We start from the raw sequence: 16,728 nt of genomic DNA, 5'->3' as shown, positions 1-16,728 counted from the left end.
CTTGTGATGTAGAAGTCTCTTCTAAAAATTCCACATCTCTAGACTAAAAAATTGCATTGCTTAGGTTAGACAATTCAATCAATTGATAACCCTTAGATCTTTCAAGGTACCCTATGAACACACACTTAATTGCCCTACTAGCAGTTTTAGGTAAACCAGGTTTGTTAATCTTAGCCACTGCTTCATAGCCCCAAACGTGAAGATGATTTAGGTTAGGTTTCCTACTAGTTCAAAGTTCAAATGGAGTTTTCAATGCTGCTTTGATGGGTACTCGATTCAATATGTAGGTAGCCATTTTGAGTGCTTTTGCCCAAAAGGATTCAGGTAGGGTTGATTCAGCAATCATACTACGCACCATGTCCATCAATGTCTTATTTATCCTTTCTGCAACTCCATTTTGTTGCGGAGTTCCTAATATTGTGGTTTGATGAACAATCCCATGATCTTGAATAAAGGCATCAAAGCTATCATATTCTCCTCTCCTATCAAATCTTATTACCTTGATTTGCTTCCCTAGTTGCTTTTCAACTTCAGTTTTATAAATTTTGAACGTTTCTAATGCATCAGACTTGTGTTCCATCAAGTATATGTACCAAAATCTTGAGTAATCAACAATAAAAATCACAAAATATTTTTTTCCACCTCGTGCAACATGCCTAAAAGGGCCACATACATCAGAGTGAATCAGTTCTAAAAGAGAGTTTGACCTAGTACCCTTAGGAAAGGGTTTTCTTGTCATTTTTCCTTTCAAACAGTCTATGCAAATATTAAGGTCACTGAAATCTTGCGTAGACAAGATATTATCTTTGACAATCGTTCCAATTTCTCTTTAGAAATGCGCCCTAACCTTCTATGCCATAATAGGTAAGAATTATCACATTGCTTTTTTCTTTTACCATTTTCATTTATCAACATAACATCATTTCTAGCAAGGAAACATGCATTGGACCTATTCAAATTTAATAGATATAATCCATTCTGAAGAACACCTGAACCAATAATGTTTGCATCATGTAAGATTGACAAAGTAATAGAAGCAAAATGAAAGGAATATCCAATTGTATCGAATCTAAAAATGGAAAGAAGATTGCGCTTCATAGCGGGTACAAATAAAGCATCCAATAAATCTAGAACATATCAAGTATCCAAGACTAATCTAAAGGTTCCTATGCCAGTTGCCTTCAGTTTATGTGCATCTCCTATATATATTAGTATCTCCTCTCCATCATCAGTTCTTCTTAGCTTCTGGAACCCCTGTACACAATTAGCAACATGAACCGTACAACTAGAGTCAACAACCTAGACATCAGATGGGGTATCTAAAAAATTTATTTCAGTGATTACATAAGAAATACCTTATTTCTTTTTCCTTTGTTTCAACTTTTGACAATCGCTTATGAAATGTTCAGGCATTTTGCAATAGTAACATATCACCTTATCAACATTGGTGGATGGCTCAACAACAGTCGGATTCAGTTCAGGTTGTTTGGTGGGTGACACCTTTTTACCCTTTTGATATTTCTTTTTTCCCTCATTGTCCTTCTTTGGACCTTTCTTGAAGGGTTTCCTTTTAGGACCCAAGGAGGTGAAATGAGAAGATTCTATTTTCTATCTTTTTTGCTTTTATTCTTCGAAAACACATTGATTTATCGTCTCATTGACGATCCATTTTGCTACACTTGTAGTAAAGTTCATCACAAAGGTCTCAAAGGATTTTGGTAACTTTGACATGATAGCATACACCAAAAGTTCATCACTTAATTTCATCTTCAAATCTCTAAGTTGGTAAACAATTCCTAACATCTTAGAGATGAACTCTCTAACATTCATTCCAGGAAAACTAATAGTGAAGAATTGTGTGAACAAGCTCATTATGAGGGCTTTACTTGATCCAACAAACTGTGCCTCTATGTTGTCAAGTGTATCTTTGGCAGTGTTCAAAATGAGAATCCCGGGTCTAAGAGGTTCAGAGATAGTGTTCTGAACTATCAAGAGTACTATTTTATTTGTTTTGTGCCAAGTGGTGTATCTTGTTCTAAGTGCCTCAGAAGCATTGGGAGCAGGCTCAGATGGCTCAAGTTGGGTGAGACAAAAATCTATTTCTCGGATTCCAAAGTAGGATTCCAATTGGCCTCTCCATCTCTTATATTTATTATTGGTGAGAAGCTCAATAGGGTAAGGCTGATTAGGTCCAACAAAGGTGTTCACATCAACTGTAATTTTAAACCATTAAATTAATCATTATTTCAAAAAAACTATGCTATCATGATGTCAAGGGAGTATATTTATATCTAAAGTCCATACATCATGCATCACATCTAATCACATACAAGAGGGAATGCCTAATGACTAACATAGAGACAGTATATCACCCTAGATGTTTATGGCTTATCTACCCCCTCCTTTGGGCTGAGATAAATAGCCACGTCATCATTTTCAATGAATAAACATTGCTTAATCAAAGCAAGTTTCATATATGAATGTATATGATCTCCTCTTACTCTTTTGGGCTTAAGAAGTTCACTTACACACCATATACTTTCCTCCCTTATCTCATTCCATATTTATCACAATGCTAAAATGTTGCTTTTGGGCTAACCATAACAAAAATAAAGAAAGAATGGTAATCACAACCTATCTCAAGGTTCTTAAAATAACAAATAAGGGATTGAACTCTTGGTTATCATGTCATAAACTTCAAGCACTTTGGCACCATTCATTTACTAAATGTCCCCAAGTTTCAATCAATGATGCAGTCTAAATATATACCTTCCCTCTAAGCATATATAACAGAAATACAATATTAGCAAATGCATCAAATAATTCATCTTAAACTTAAGGAGGCAATACAATTTAATGCTAAAAAGAGAAATAAAAGGAACAAATAATAATTTAGATAAATCAATTTGGGTTTACACAAGAATTCAGATAACTAAGACAGAAATAGAAGTAGTTGGGTCTAAATCGGGTCAAAATAACAAGGTTCAGTCCTATTAGAAATGCTGAATAGACTGACGAAATCCAAGGGCGTTATCTTTACCTTTTGAAAAGGATTTTGAATACTTAAATTATCTTTGCCTTTTGAATACTTAAATTAATCAAAGGGTAAAATGCAATTCACAACGGCAAGTTAAAATATTTCGCCCCCTTTTCCTTTATTTATTATTAATTTTTAAACCTTTTGCTTTGATGAGAAAAAACCCCTTCACACAGCAAAGTCAATACAAACAAATGGTTAAAAAACTAAGAGCGGCAGTCATTATTCATACCCATTAGTTATAAACGCTATAGATGACAAGGAAGATTAATCCATTAAAAATCCAATTGGCTGTAAACTAGTCTTTCCAATTAAAATCCCAAAAGAAAAGAAAAAAAAATGACGGATGTTCAAGCGATTACCCACAACTTTCAAGACAAATCGTCAAATTCAATAAAGACGAATCAATCAAGAGTCTTGTTCAGACATATCAATTCTGATCAAGCCGTTCATCAATTAATGATAATGGCTCTGATACCAATTGCAAGCTTTAAAACTCATTCAATCGACGAATAGTGAAACAAAATAAGAAATCAAATCCAAAAATTTGCACCCATTTGGATTCTACTTTGTCTTCCGGCCATTTTGTTGAATGTTTGTAATGTGCTTCTTTCTTTATCAATTTTTTGATTTTACTGGATCTTGAGGCCAACAATGATAAGGTCCAGAACTACTATGTGGTTTTTATTACCTCCATCTAGAGTTAATTAGGATTCTAACAATTCTTATCACTGATTGAGATTAGTTCCCCATCAAATAAATCTCAATCCAGTCCTACCAACTTAGAATCCCACTCCAAATAGGAGTCTATTTTTAACTTACAAAACACTCTCATAGACCCATACGTATCTATCAATTGTCAATCCAATAAATATTTTCCTTTTGAAATTAACAAATACTAACACTCTCTTCATCCCTTCATTCTCTCTCCCCCTCAGTCACCCTCGTCCCTGTTTCATCACACCACTGTAGCAAGTTCCTTTCCTCTGTTTCATTTTGAAAATTTGAAGAAGAAAGGGTAAAATAATTTTTTTCACTTTTCTGTTAATGGACATTAATAATGAGGGAAGAGGTAGTGAATTGTTAGAAACAATAAGGATAGAGTTATTCAATTTTCAAAGATACACTTTGTCAATTAACTAAATCATAAGGGTAGTTTAAAAAATTTACCTTAAAAAAATAATAAGCGACTCCCACTTAAACTTATATATAGGCCCCATCTCTCTCTATGTGTGTGTCGAATCTCCCTCCCTAGTCTTCTCTCTCCTTTCTACCCGGTGGTCTGTAGGATGCAGATTGTATCGCGCGCCCTCTAGTTTTCTAACGTTGATTTCCTATTGGCATAGATTGTCCTACTCGCTTTTCTATCTCTAACAGGGAAAGTTCTTGCTTCCACCCGAAAAAAAAAAATAGGGAAAGTTATCGCTGAGATATACCCCACTAGTAGGGCTGTTCACGGGTCGGGTTGGGTTGGTTTACTATGGTTTTTCCAACCAACCCGACCTGGTCGGGTTACCTGATATAGAAACCGAAACCAACCCAGTATTAAGCAAAATCGACCTGGTCGGTTTGAGTCGGGTTGGGTCGGTTTGGGTTCTAAGTTCATCCCTGTGATAAAATCTTGTTAATTTTAAAAACAATCATAAATTGAACATCATTTCAGCCATCTCCTATGATAAAATTTAAATGAAAAGTTATTCATTAATCACTATTCACTAATCCAAAGTTTCTTGCAACCATTCAAAAACTAGGTGGCCTAATGGGCTTTGGAACTTCATGTTTGAACTAGGAATTAAGTCGGTTCGGTTTCAGTTTTCTTATGTGAAAATTGAAACCGACCTGAATCATCAGTTTAGGAATTTGCACAACCCGAAACCGACCCGTGCTGATGAAAACCCGGCTGGCTTGGATTGGGTCGGTCCGGGTTGATCAGTTCGGTCGGGTTAGGCTTTCTTATGAATAGCCCTACCCACCAGCACCACCATCGGAAGAGAGAACGTTTCATTTTACCAAAGAAAAGATCGCAAGTCTCAAAGTGCAGGCGAATACTAAATGCGGGATGGACCGGATATCCTCTCTGCAATTAATATTGGCTCATATTTGGTAATCTGTGGTCCATGCCCAAGGACTCGACTCCAACCAAGAGACTTGTTATCAGTTGCTTATAGGTAAATGGGCTAGGTTGCAACCGCCCTTGGGACGACAATGATAGAGATAGGGGAGCTGCTAGAATGAGGTCTGGGGTGGGCGGCATGGTTGGCCTAGTTGTTGAACCAGGTTGTTGCATCGCACAATGATGCAATGGTAGAGAAGAGTTTGGTGGAATCTTAGACGAAGGAACCTACATTTACGTTCATGGATAGGATAGTATATAATAATGCTTTAGGGACGGGGAGATCGCTGAGGTTCAATATGCTTGTTAATGATGTTGGGTGGGGAAAGCCTCTGGTGGTGCGTAGTGGCTGTAGAAACAAATTTGATGGGAAGGTGACGATTTTCCAACGGAGGAGTGAAGGGAGAGCCAATGTTGAAGTCTGCCTTTCGCCCCGGACGACAACGACAGGGGAGAGCACACACAAGTTCTACAATAGAGAAAAAAAGAGGGTGTTAGTCGCTATTGCTAAGAGTTGTAGCGGCAGTGGGAGAAGATATGGGAGGGATATCTGGTCCAGAGAAAGATGGGGCCTACATATAATTTCAAATAGACCCCACCTATTGTTTTTCTTATAAAAAAGTTTAAGTATGACTCACCTATTATTTTTCTCTAAGAATAGGAAAGTTGAAGTAGGATCCACCTATAATTTCAAGTGGAACCCACTTATATATTATTTTCAACATTTATTAATTATATATTAAATGATTTTATTTTATTCAATAGGGCTCATTTATAATTTTTCAATTTTTTGATTTTAACAGTATCAAATCAACATTTCATATTATTTTATTCATTATTTAATGAATTGTGAATGGTGTCACTAACACCATGCATTCTGGAGCTATTGGTGGCCTTTTTCTTTAAATTTGAGGTCTAAATTGGCTCCTCTAATTGTACAGGGGCAAAAGTGGCCTTTTCGCAAAATACACGACAAAAGTGGCATTTTCTCAAAAAAAGTATTATATCTTTTTGAGAAATGATAAATTATATTAATAATATCAATATCTAAATAGACTGCTGAGGGAGAGATTTCCTTAACCAGCCATACAAAAGATAGCCGGCAAGCTACCAATTACAATTCAAGATTTTCATCCCATAACAAAGAACTCCAATGATCAACAAAAGAACTTGAAACTACATCCCTTGAAAAGATTGTTGATAGATACCCACTTCACCAAAGTTTTCTGCATAGATTTTTTCAAGAGGGCTCGCTTTTTCTTCAAAAAATGCAATTGTTTCTTTATTTCCATAGGCACCAACAAACCGCCGCCGGTAATGCATTCCATTAAGCCAGCAGAGAATACAGGTTCTGAGGTGTAATCAAGCTTAGACCAAACAACAATAAGACATGGATCCAAATTTTGAAGGAGAAACTGCAAAAATTAGTAGATGATTTATACTTTCCTCATCCGACTCACACAAACAGCATCTATTTACCAAGGTTACTCCCTTCCTCCTCAAGACATCCAAGGTATGGATTTTCTCCTTTAAGGCCACCCACATGAAGAATTGAACTTTTCGTGGAATGGAGGTTTTCCACAACCAGCTGATCCATGGGGGATCTGGTTCTACCGTTGTCAAAGGATTTGCCCTTGTCCAATACATTCAACAGGTCCACGGAGCTATCTGAGGGACTTCACCTACCAAAATAAGAGTTGCTTTTTGCAAGTTAACTTTCAGCCCGAACACCGTTCAAAGCAAATTAGGAGGCATCTCAGGAACAAGTCTCTATAGCTAGCCCTTGAAATGATTAGGAGTCATCTGCAAATTGTAAGAGGGTGATTGGATTGCTGCTCTCTAAGACAGTAAGTCCCTCCAAATGCCCCTAGACATTGCCCTTTCCACCATTCTGCTTAGGGCTTCTACTACCATAATGAAAAGAAATGGGGATAAGGGATGCTCTTGGTGCAAGCCTCTTTTTATTGGGAAGAAATCTCTAGGCCGATCATTTACCATAATTAAGATTTTAGCTGCCTCCATACAGCTTATGATCATAATTAAGATTTTAAGCCATAACCCTTCCTTAAAATATACTCCACAAAATCCCATTGGACATGATCATATGCCTTTTCTAAATCTATTATATGTTTGGCATCGATGTTGCAGATACAACACTGTTTTCTATTACTTATGTGTGGGTTAGAAGCACCATTTTCTAAGAAAACGGTGTCTTTTTTTTTTTTTTTTGTTTGGAAACGTTGTTGTCAGGTAGGACGTTTCTTGGAACAACAACATTTTCTATTTGGTACCAATTCTCCAGGAAATGTTTTCAGTACTGGTGCCTATTATCTAGTGCCAAATAGAAAATGTTGGCTTCATTTTTATTCATCTGTTCTTTTAACAAATACATTTTTCTTAATTTTTATGACTTTAGAAATATTTGAAAATTGTCATGCCACAAGTACAAATGACATACCAGAATAAATAACTAATAAAATCAAATAATGTTAGTTTATAACATCTAATACCTCTTTTACATTGTTCAATTTCTACAGTATTTTACTTTTACCTATACGTCATATGCATATCCCTTATTACATCATTAAAAAAGGAATAGAGCAATGCCATCAAGACCATTGCCATGGAAAACAGTTTGTCTAGAGACACTTAGCTATGGCATGCCTAAGCATTTGGAGCCCAAGGCGCAAGGTTCTGATTCTGAGATGTCGCCTACGCTGCCTAAGCAATAAACAGAACAACAAAGCACTAGTGCATACCAAATGATTTATCTACCCCATCTAATAGATTGGAGACCAGTTAAACCCATTTGCAACTAGAATAACTAAATATTGGGAAAACAAATTCAAGGCTTCCTTTAAAAGCATAAACTAACATACTTTTCGAGAAGTGTTGGCCATGAGATCTAGTTCTTCTAGAACCTCCATATAGTGAATGAGCACTAGAACTTTCTTGATATACTGAAGTGTAAAGCCATGATGCTATTCTAAGTATTATAATAAACGAATGAACTAGCTAGAGTTTATTTTAACTTAATCCTAGATAAAACAAGAAAAACAACTTTAAATATATTACCTTAATATCAATCAAGTGTTAAAAATCATTTCCTTCTTTGTATTTTATAGTTGTCATTTTGAAATGTTAACAAAGTACTTTAAGTTCTTTGTTCTTGTTGTACCTCTTAATGTAATGTGCCCATCAAAAGGCAGACCCCATTATTTGCCAACTTTTCAAACAACCATTATGTCTTCTTGAGATCATAAAACCATTGTGAATCAACACAACTAAACCAAATTTAGGCTGAGAAGTAGCTTTTTTCTCATCTTGTTACTTGGTTAATAGGAATAAGGTACTATGGTTTCTGTCAATCATCCCCAAGGATGCACTATAAAGTTTATCCATGTCATAGGACTTACCTATCCTATACATATAGGGGAACAAAAATTCAAGAAAGCCCAATTTATGATACTCCAATAGACTGTGGAACTAGGCTCCTTAAATTAACTGATTGTCATTGGTATCAAATTAGATGGTAGGAGAAAACCACAATTCCCTACTTCCCCTTGTTCCTCCTGCAGTCATTTCATTCAAGAGGAAATTATTTCCCCAGTTCCCTATGCTCCTATGAGGATTTCATAAATAAGTTCCCTTCTATTACTTTGCATTGGAATTTTATCTTTTCTCATAGGAATTCTTTGTTTTAGTATATATTTCACAGTTACTAGTTGTATCAACTTATATTCAGTATTGATAGCGATTCCCCTATAAGCTTTATTTTTTTTTTTCCTGATAATTCTGCACTCAATACTTATTACTAATAGTAATTTGTGACCTGTCATTTTCAGTAAATCATGGATTTTATGTAGGATTCATTTTGGTTTACCTTCAGCCATTTATGCAAAACTGTTTTGTTAAAGGTACAAACCTCTGTTAACCCAAAGATTTCATCTACTTCTTTAGCCTCTTGATATTCAAGGATACTAATGCCACATGCAGTTTCCTTTTTAAAATCTTTTTATTAATTAATAAGTTTTGAATATTATTTTTTATTTTATATTATTAATCATTGTTAATTATTAGTAATCAATAACAATATTATTAATTATTATCAAATATTATAAATATTATTGTTAACATTATTTTATTATTAATAAATTATTACTGATATAATTTTATTAACTATTAAATTTGAAATATTAGTTTTATTAATATTAATAATTATTATTATTACTATTTTTAGTTAATATTAATATTATTATTTGTTATTAAATATTACTAATATTATTGTTAGTATTATTAATTATTATTAATATAATTTTTATTAATTATTAAATTTCTTTTTGTAATTTATTAATATTTTTCTATTATATATATTACTAAAAAATAAAATATTATTTTTTAGTGATAAACAACATGGATAATCTCACATGTTGTAGTTGAGATGCATGGAATCGAACACAAGGTGTGACAGAAGTATGCCACACCTTGCAAAGCACCCATTGATGTGTGGTGTGGATTAGTCCACACATTTTTGTCTATAGTGCAGAACAAATATCCTGTTAGGGTATGGTGTATTTTCATCCACACCACACACCACCCAAAATCTCATCTACGTTACAGAACACTACCTAAGTCATTTATAGTCGGCCACGCTTCCCCTTTAGTGAAAGGTGCTTCTAGGATTATAGCCTAACGATGAAAGACACGTTTAAAGTCCAGCCCGTCTAGATTGGGTCTTACCATTTCTTTAGCTAAGAAAAGTTCCTTGTAGAAACTAACAACCGCCTCTGCAATTTCCTTGTCACCTTCGTAATGGTTCTCCACTATGTTGATTTGGTTTATGGAATTCAGTCTCCTTCTAATATAATATTATTAATAGTATATACTTAATATATTATAAAATTTCTGTTCAGATTGGGCTTTGAGCTCAGGCCGGGTTTTGGGATTTGTGTAGGCCAGGCTTGGACTCAAGATCTTGGCTCGATTGTTGGGCTGGGCTTGGGTTTGGGCCTAGTTATTTTCTTCTTTTTTTTTTTTTGTTTATAAAGAGGCAAAATCTCAGTCCCAACTCAACCTGGCCTGGCCCCTAAACATGTCTGTCCTAAACTCTTTGATCCTTTATTTTTAATGGATCCATTTGGTTAAATAGTTTGGTTTGTGTCTTGAATTGCTAATGAGGGTCCCTTTGGTTTACAGTCAGAGTCGGAATTGGAATCAGAATCAAAATCCTTCGGAATTGGAATCAGAATAGTCTATTTCCATAATCTGTTTGGTTCAGGCAGGAATGGGAATGAGAATTGGAATCAGCAGGAATGAGATTTTATTCCCAAGGGTGGGATAGGGAATAGTTATTCCTTCAAATAGGGGAATGTCATTCCAGCAGGAATGGGAATGAGATTCCAATTCTGCCCAACCAAACAGTTAAAATCAAAATAACCCATTCCAATTCCGATTCCAGACCCCTTATACCGTAAATCAAACGGGGGCTGATTTCAAAATTCCCACGTATGGACCTATAAAAAAAACGACCTCTAATTGTTAAAAAATATAAATATAATTTGCACCTGGTGTAAATGTAAGGGGGAACTCCAAATAGGCTGAATGTAAAATTCTGGTTGCTTTATGTTTGATCTTGCCTTGTTTATTTGTAAGAAGTAAATAGGAAATAAAATAAAGTAATCCTCCCTTTATATGAAAATTAACAGAGATAGAGTTAGCGTTATTTGTTTAGGAATAAGGTAGAAGCAAGATGAGGTGGTCCCCACTTTATATGAGAGAACTGAATTAGAAAGAAAGCGATATTTGTTTAGGAATAAGGTATGAAGCAAGATGTTGTGGGAGAGAACTGAAGTTGGAGGAAAGTGGTGCAAATTTTGCATCAATTTTTGAAATGTAAAATTTACACTCCAATGAATGTAAATGAGACAAACATAGAAATTTTGATACAATATGGTCTATATTGGACGTATTGTATCATCTTTTGCCTACCAATACGCCTATTTTAAGTCATTTTAAAGATTTTTTAATAATTAAAGAATATAAAAATAGCCCCCTCCCTTATTGCTATTAGACTGTATTGATATTTTTGAACCTTGGGTAAGAGGACAAATCATAGTTACAAATACATAAATGCAAAATTGAGTGGAATGCAAAATTTGCATCCGATTTAGAATTGGGCAGAGCCTTCAGAATTGTGCACACACTTGCTGCCTCCTTAGTTTTTGCGGAAATCAAAAGCTAGAAGCGTTTATAATGCTTTTATGCTTTTTGAATAAGCAGAAAACATGGAAAATCTTCTATGGTAGACAAGCACTCATAGTGCTTTAGGATAGGTATGCAACTCAACTTGGATGGGCCTAATCTGACCTTGGTCCGATCCATCCATCCTTAAATTTTAGATAGGCTGGTTTTGAGCTTAGCCCTTGGGTTGTCGTGTGGACAAAGCTTCGCCATCCAACCTGAGCTTGGCTCGGGCCCAAATCAAATTTGAGTGTGTCAAGTTTCAGTTTGGGCTAGGTTTGGATTGAACAAATTGGGCTTGAACCGTCCAGGCCAAGGCAGGTCAGGAGAAGCCTTATATGCGCTTGGGGTTAGGAGCTGTCTGGAAAGATGTCTCCACCAAGGTCAGTAGTACTAGATCATTACCACAGTTCGTATGATCGGAGATTTCTGTTGGCTCTTTCCGGTACATGGGAGGCGCCGCTTACTTGCTAAAGGGGGACTGCCAGAAGAGAGGTGACTTGGTGTGATGACAGGGGCTCCTTTATGCCAATGATGTTAGGTACCTGTTGTGCCAATGATGATAGGCAATCGTTGGGCTGGAACATGCTCGTGTGCTATGGGAAATGGGGTAGCTCATTCAGCTTAGGTAAGGGGCTGGTGAGGTGTAGGGACATGCTTAAGTCAAACACTCATGCCAAGCCTCCCTTTAGTGAGTGGAAGCGCAGTGCCGGTCTATGCACCATCCCAATGAGCATGTGTGTACCCATGAGGAAACTTGATAGCCATGCTAACCATTAACCAGAGCTGCCCCACAAGGGATGTTAGTCTAAGAATGCCAAGGTTAGATACACAAGAAAATCGACCACCCCTCCTCAAAGAATACGTTATGGGCTTAATCCAGCCTTAGGTCCAAGTCTTAGGTTTGGGCTTGACTCGACCTTATACAAGGCCTAGACCACCCAAATTGCAGCCCCTACTTTTCGAGTATTAATGTGTCCAAACAATTAAGATAAAAATAAAATTGTTCTTTCAACTTTTCTTATTGAAATTTGTTTTTCAAAGGTATTTTATCTTGAAGCAAATTTGCCTATATGGAAATTTTCAAATGCTTAATTGCCCTTTATATATATATATATATATATATATATATAAACCTTGAAATAAGTGTGAAATGTGTTTTTTTTTTCTTTGAACTTTTGGAAGCTCGTTTTATGGAATAAGTTTTGCACAGACTGCAGTGGCTCCTACATTTTTTTTTTTGTTTGGAGAAAATAATAGATGAAAATAATGTTCATAATCCGTGATCTAATAGGCTGGTTGGACTGATGAACCTGTCAACGGACCAGATTTCTGGGTCTGTTTCACCCTGAACCTCTTGTTTGCAAAAAAAAAAAAAAAAATCACTCAGGCCGCATTTGTTTGAGGTGGAAATGCGAACCAGTGTGAAGATTACATTCCGGTTTGAGTTTGCATTCGTTTGTTTGAGGTGTTGGTTTACACCGTAAACCAGCGTAAAACTTCACTGTGCCCATGTTTTACATCAATATTCGGTGAAAATTTATCAGCGATAAAATCAATGTAAAACTCCCTTCTTGAATCTCCTCTTGCCGTCGCAACATTTAAACAATCACCAGTACTATTTTCTATCGGCAACGATGCGAGTACAATCTTCCACCATTTTTTTTTTTTCGATTTGGAGGAGCAGATATGAGGAATAAATCTCATATCTGCACCATTTTGTTCCCAGCTAATGAACAAATTTGAAGAAGGGATTCATCGTTCTCAAATTTGCCACCAGTTTTTTCTCCTTTTTCACGGATCTGAGGAACGGATGGATGCATCGTTGTCAGATCTGTCCCCATTTTTTCTTCCTTTTCCTCAGATCCGCCCCCATCATTCTCATCAGTTTTTTATTTCTCACCACTTTTCTGCTCTGATAATGGTCCTATTCATCGTCATCAACATTCTAAAGCACCAAACAACGACAGTAATTAGAGCTTTGTTTTTTTCATCCTCCATTTTTTTTCTTGTTCTCTGATTCCCTTATATTCCTCCTATTCTCTCAGCTTCTCTTTCCATCTTCCTTTTCGCCGGTGAGCCATTACCGTTGTCTTCTCCGACGAAAGCAGGGGAGTTGCAGCGGCAAGTCCCTCCTCTTCGTTCCCACTTGAATCCAGTAAAAACCCTCTAGTTTTCAATTATTTTTTCTTCTTTCTTCTATTTCCTACAGCATCCCACCATTTCTACCACTCTAATCGTCATTCGACCACCCTGAACTGCCTCATGGAACAGAGCTACCCGTATCTGTGTTTTTTTATTTGTCTGAGAGTTCAATGTGTATACAGGCTAGATGACAAAAGAACAGTTAAAGTAACACTTGCCAAGTGACTTCAATGTTAAATTTTAAATTTTAAATATTAATCAGGCATTCGAACAAGTGGTGGTCCATCGCTTGGGCATTATACGTAGCCTCAATAAAATACTTGTTTACCTGACTGGTTGAATTGCTGAACCATTTCACTGAATCAGTGGGTTCATTCCATTTTTATATTTTTATCCATCCATTATCATTAATAAAATAATTCTCATTTCTCACATTTGTTTTATTTAATACTATAATTTATATATTCTTAGTATTTTTTATTCTTTGATCGATTCAAATGGTTGAATACTTGACCCACTACCGAAAAGGAAAAGTGGTTCTATTTACAAGTCAGTTTAAAACAGCTATTAAAATGTGAAAAAGGGTTTTTAGGAAGTCATTTAAGGAGTGGGTCCACAAAAAGTAAACAAAACAGATAATAAGTTAAAGTACTCCATTGAGATGATAGCTTAGTCCTCAGTTTTTAAATGCTTGTTTGTTTTTCGCTGCTAGAATATTCCTTCTCCCACTTCTCACAATCTGAAATCAAACCTTTGCATTTCATAATGCATTTGGCATTTGGAGAATGATGATAGGCTGATAGCCACAGCATCTATATAAATTATCAAGAGGAAAGCTTAAGATCAACCATGCAGCATGACTTGGTTAGGATTATATTCCCTCCTCTTTTAGGGTGAGTGGAAGCTTTTTAAGCTTTTTCTTTATGGTGAAATAGCCAATTTTCAAAGAATTTCTTTTTCATGTAACATGCCCATGATCCACTTTGCCTAAAAGATTTTATTTTTAGGAGTGTTTGCCAAAATGAGAGTTCTTTTGGTTCACAGCCAGAATTGGAATCTAAATTCTTTAGAACCGGAATCGGAATGGTCTATTCTTATAGTCTATTTGATTCAGACAGGAATGAGAATAGAAATTGGAATCAGCTGGAATGATATTTCATTCTGAAGAGAGAGGTAGGGATTGACCATACCCTCAAATGGGGGATTGTCATTCCAGCAGGAATGGGAATAGGATTCCAATTCCACTCAACCAAACAGTTATAATCGAAATAGCCCATCCCAATTCCAATTTTAGACTCCTATTCCTGTGAACCAAATGGGGCCTGAATGACTTTAGCAACAATAACAACAAATGTAGTGTATATATACTATCATCCCTTCATGATTGATCTAAAGAGTATTTAGTGTCATTGTTGTTTGAAGTCTCACATTTGTACTTGTGCCTCCATAAGTATATATATATATATATATATGCTTTGATTTTATTAAACCTACATGTTTGGTTGGAGTTATGTGTAATTCACATTATCACTCAGGTTTACTTGCAAGTTGCAAGTCACTTTTGGTGTTTCCTCCTTTATTCCGTTATCTTGCAACATCTAGGGTGTGCTTAGGTCTATTTCCATTTAAGGAGAGGAGAAATGCCAAATTAATGAAACCATTTTTTCAGACAAACAACAATGAAACCAAACACCATCTTCATAGTATTGATGCCAGTGAAATTATATTAAAAAAATTATACCTTCAATTGTGTGCAAAACATCGAAGCCCAACACAAATATTGTCACTTCAACCACCATGGTACCAAACACAACCCTAGTGACTAGTGAGCGGTTAGCAGTAAGTGATGTTTCAAGCAGAACAGTCGTCATTGGTAGAGTCAATTCAGGCTTACAGTTACACTCTAGGAGCCAATTCCTGCAACCACCAACTTTGGGGAGTGGGGGTTATTAGTGGTGAATTCCACCAAATATCTCAAAAAATATACTCTAGTTTTAACCTAGGAGACTTGATATGGGATATGTTTAAAAAATTTACCAAGGGCCTGTTTGGTTGCAGGAATAGTGGTCTGGAATCAGAATGGCAATGACATTTTCATTCCAATTCCAATTATTTGGTTTTAACCTAGGAGACTGGATATGGGATATGTATAAAAAATTTTCTAAGAGCATGTTTAGTTGCAAGAATAGGGGTCTGGAATTAGAATGAGAATGACATTCTCATTTCAATTCCAAATGTTTGGTTAGGCAAAATTAGAATACCATTCCAATTCCAAATGTTTGGTTAGCCAATTCTCATTCCAATCAGATCATTCTGATTCTGATTCCAACAGATTTTGATTCCAATTCAACTGTGAACTAAATAGACCCTAAGTACTTACAAGTGTGCCTACTAAATCACAGTTTCTCTTATCCTACATTCTGTGAATACTATCTTGATCATTAAATTTACTTCTGAAGGACAATATTCCAAGCTGTTCCAGGGCTTTCAGTTCAAGCAGCCCGAGAATTGGCTCATGATATTTCATGGGCTGTTTTCTCCTACATCCATCACAACTCTTGAAATGGTGGCCAAGGCTTGAGATGAACAACAAAGAACAACAAAGTGTTGCTTTTATGGGCTTATTGATGAATCATTTCAGCGTGAGTATATCAAATAGTGTTTGATCACTATATCAATCTAAGGCTTTAAATGACATCCATTTTGGATTCAATTCGTCCAATTTGATTATAAGGCAATCCGAACCTAATCCATTTATAAGTGGACTGAATATAAATCTACCTCTATGTGATCTGATATAATATTTAAGCATTTACTTTTATGCTTAAGCACAATAAATTAATATTATTAGTAGGTAACAATATGTTTAAGATATAGGTTTAAGTTTTATAAAAGTTCTTTTTTTTGGATTATAACAGATAAAGGCATCTTTTAGGCCATAATATCAATAAAAGTAATATTTTTATTTAAATTTCAAAAATAGGTTAACTTTTAAAAAATAATAGTAATTAAGAGAAAAAACATTGTTTATCATCTTCCTCTTGCAATTGAATCATCAGTGCCACCACCTTTGGCAAATTCTGGCAATGCGGCGGAGCTGGTGGTCATTCCTCTGCCCAACGCTGCCACCTCCGCCTTTGCCTCCAGCAATGTTGCCGGAGGTGGGCAGAGGCAGAGGCGGTGGTGGCGGCAT

At 35.8% G+C, this 16,728-nt stretch overlaps 1 protein-coding gene across 1 annotated transcript; it reads right to left on the bottom strand.

Annotated features, from left to right (window-relative positions):
• Positions 1-1,623: 1,623 nt before the first annotated feature.
• On the bottom strand, positions 1,624-15,406 carry LOC148843706 (uncharacterized). Its single transcript, XM_088959445.1, has 2 exons — positions 15,277-15,406; positions 1,624-2,213 (listed from the first exon to the last, which is right to left on the bottom strand). The coding sequence occupies exons 1-2, from the start codon at positions 15,404-15,406 to the stop codon at positions 1,624-1,626; spliced, it is 720 nt and encodes a 239-aa protein (XP_088815571.1).
• Positions 15,407-16,728: the final 1,322 nt, after the last annotated feature.

Source organism: Nelumbo lutea, chromosome 8 (genome assembly GCF_056320005.1).
Source record: "Nelumbo lutea isolate HS-2025 chromosome 8, American lotus-T2T, whole genome shotgun sequence".
NCBI lineage: Eukaryota > Viridiplantae > Streptophyta > Magnoliopsida > Proteales > Nelumbonaceae > Nelumbo > Nelumbo lutea.
The sequence above is the reverse complement of the archived record's forward strand: the minus strand, read 5'-3'. Positions and strand labels throughout refer to the sequence as shown.

Bases quoted from the DNA above. Each gene is read 5' to 3' on its own strand.
- LOC148843706 (XM_088959445.1), bottom strand. From the start codon at position 15,406: ATGACGACTGTTCTGCTTGAAACATCACTTACTGCTAACCGCTCACTA. The intron at 2,214-15,276 runs GTATAATTTTTT...TTAAAATTACAG, and splicing joins TGTTTTGCACACAATTGAAG to TTGATGTGAACACCTTTGTT.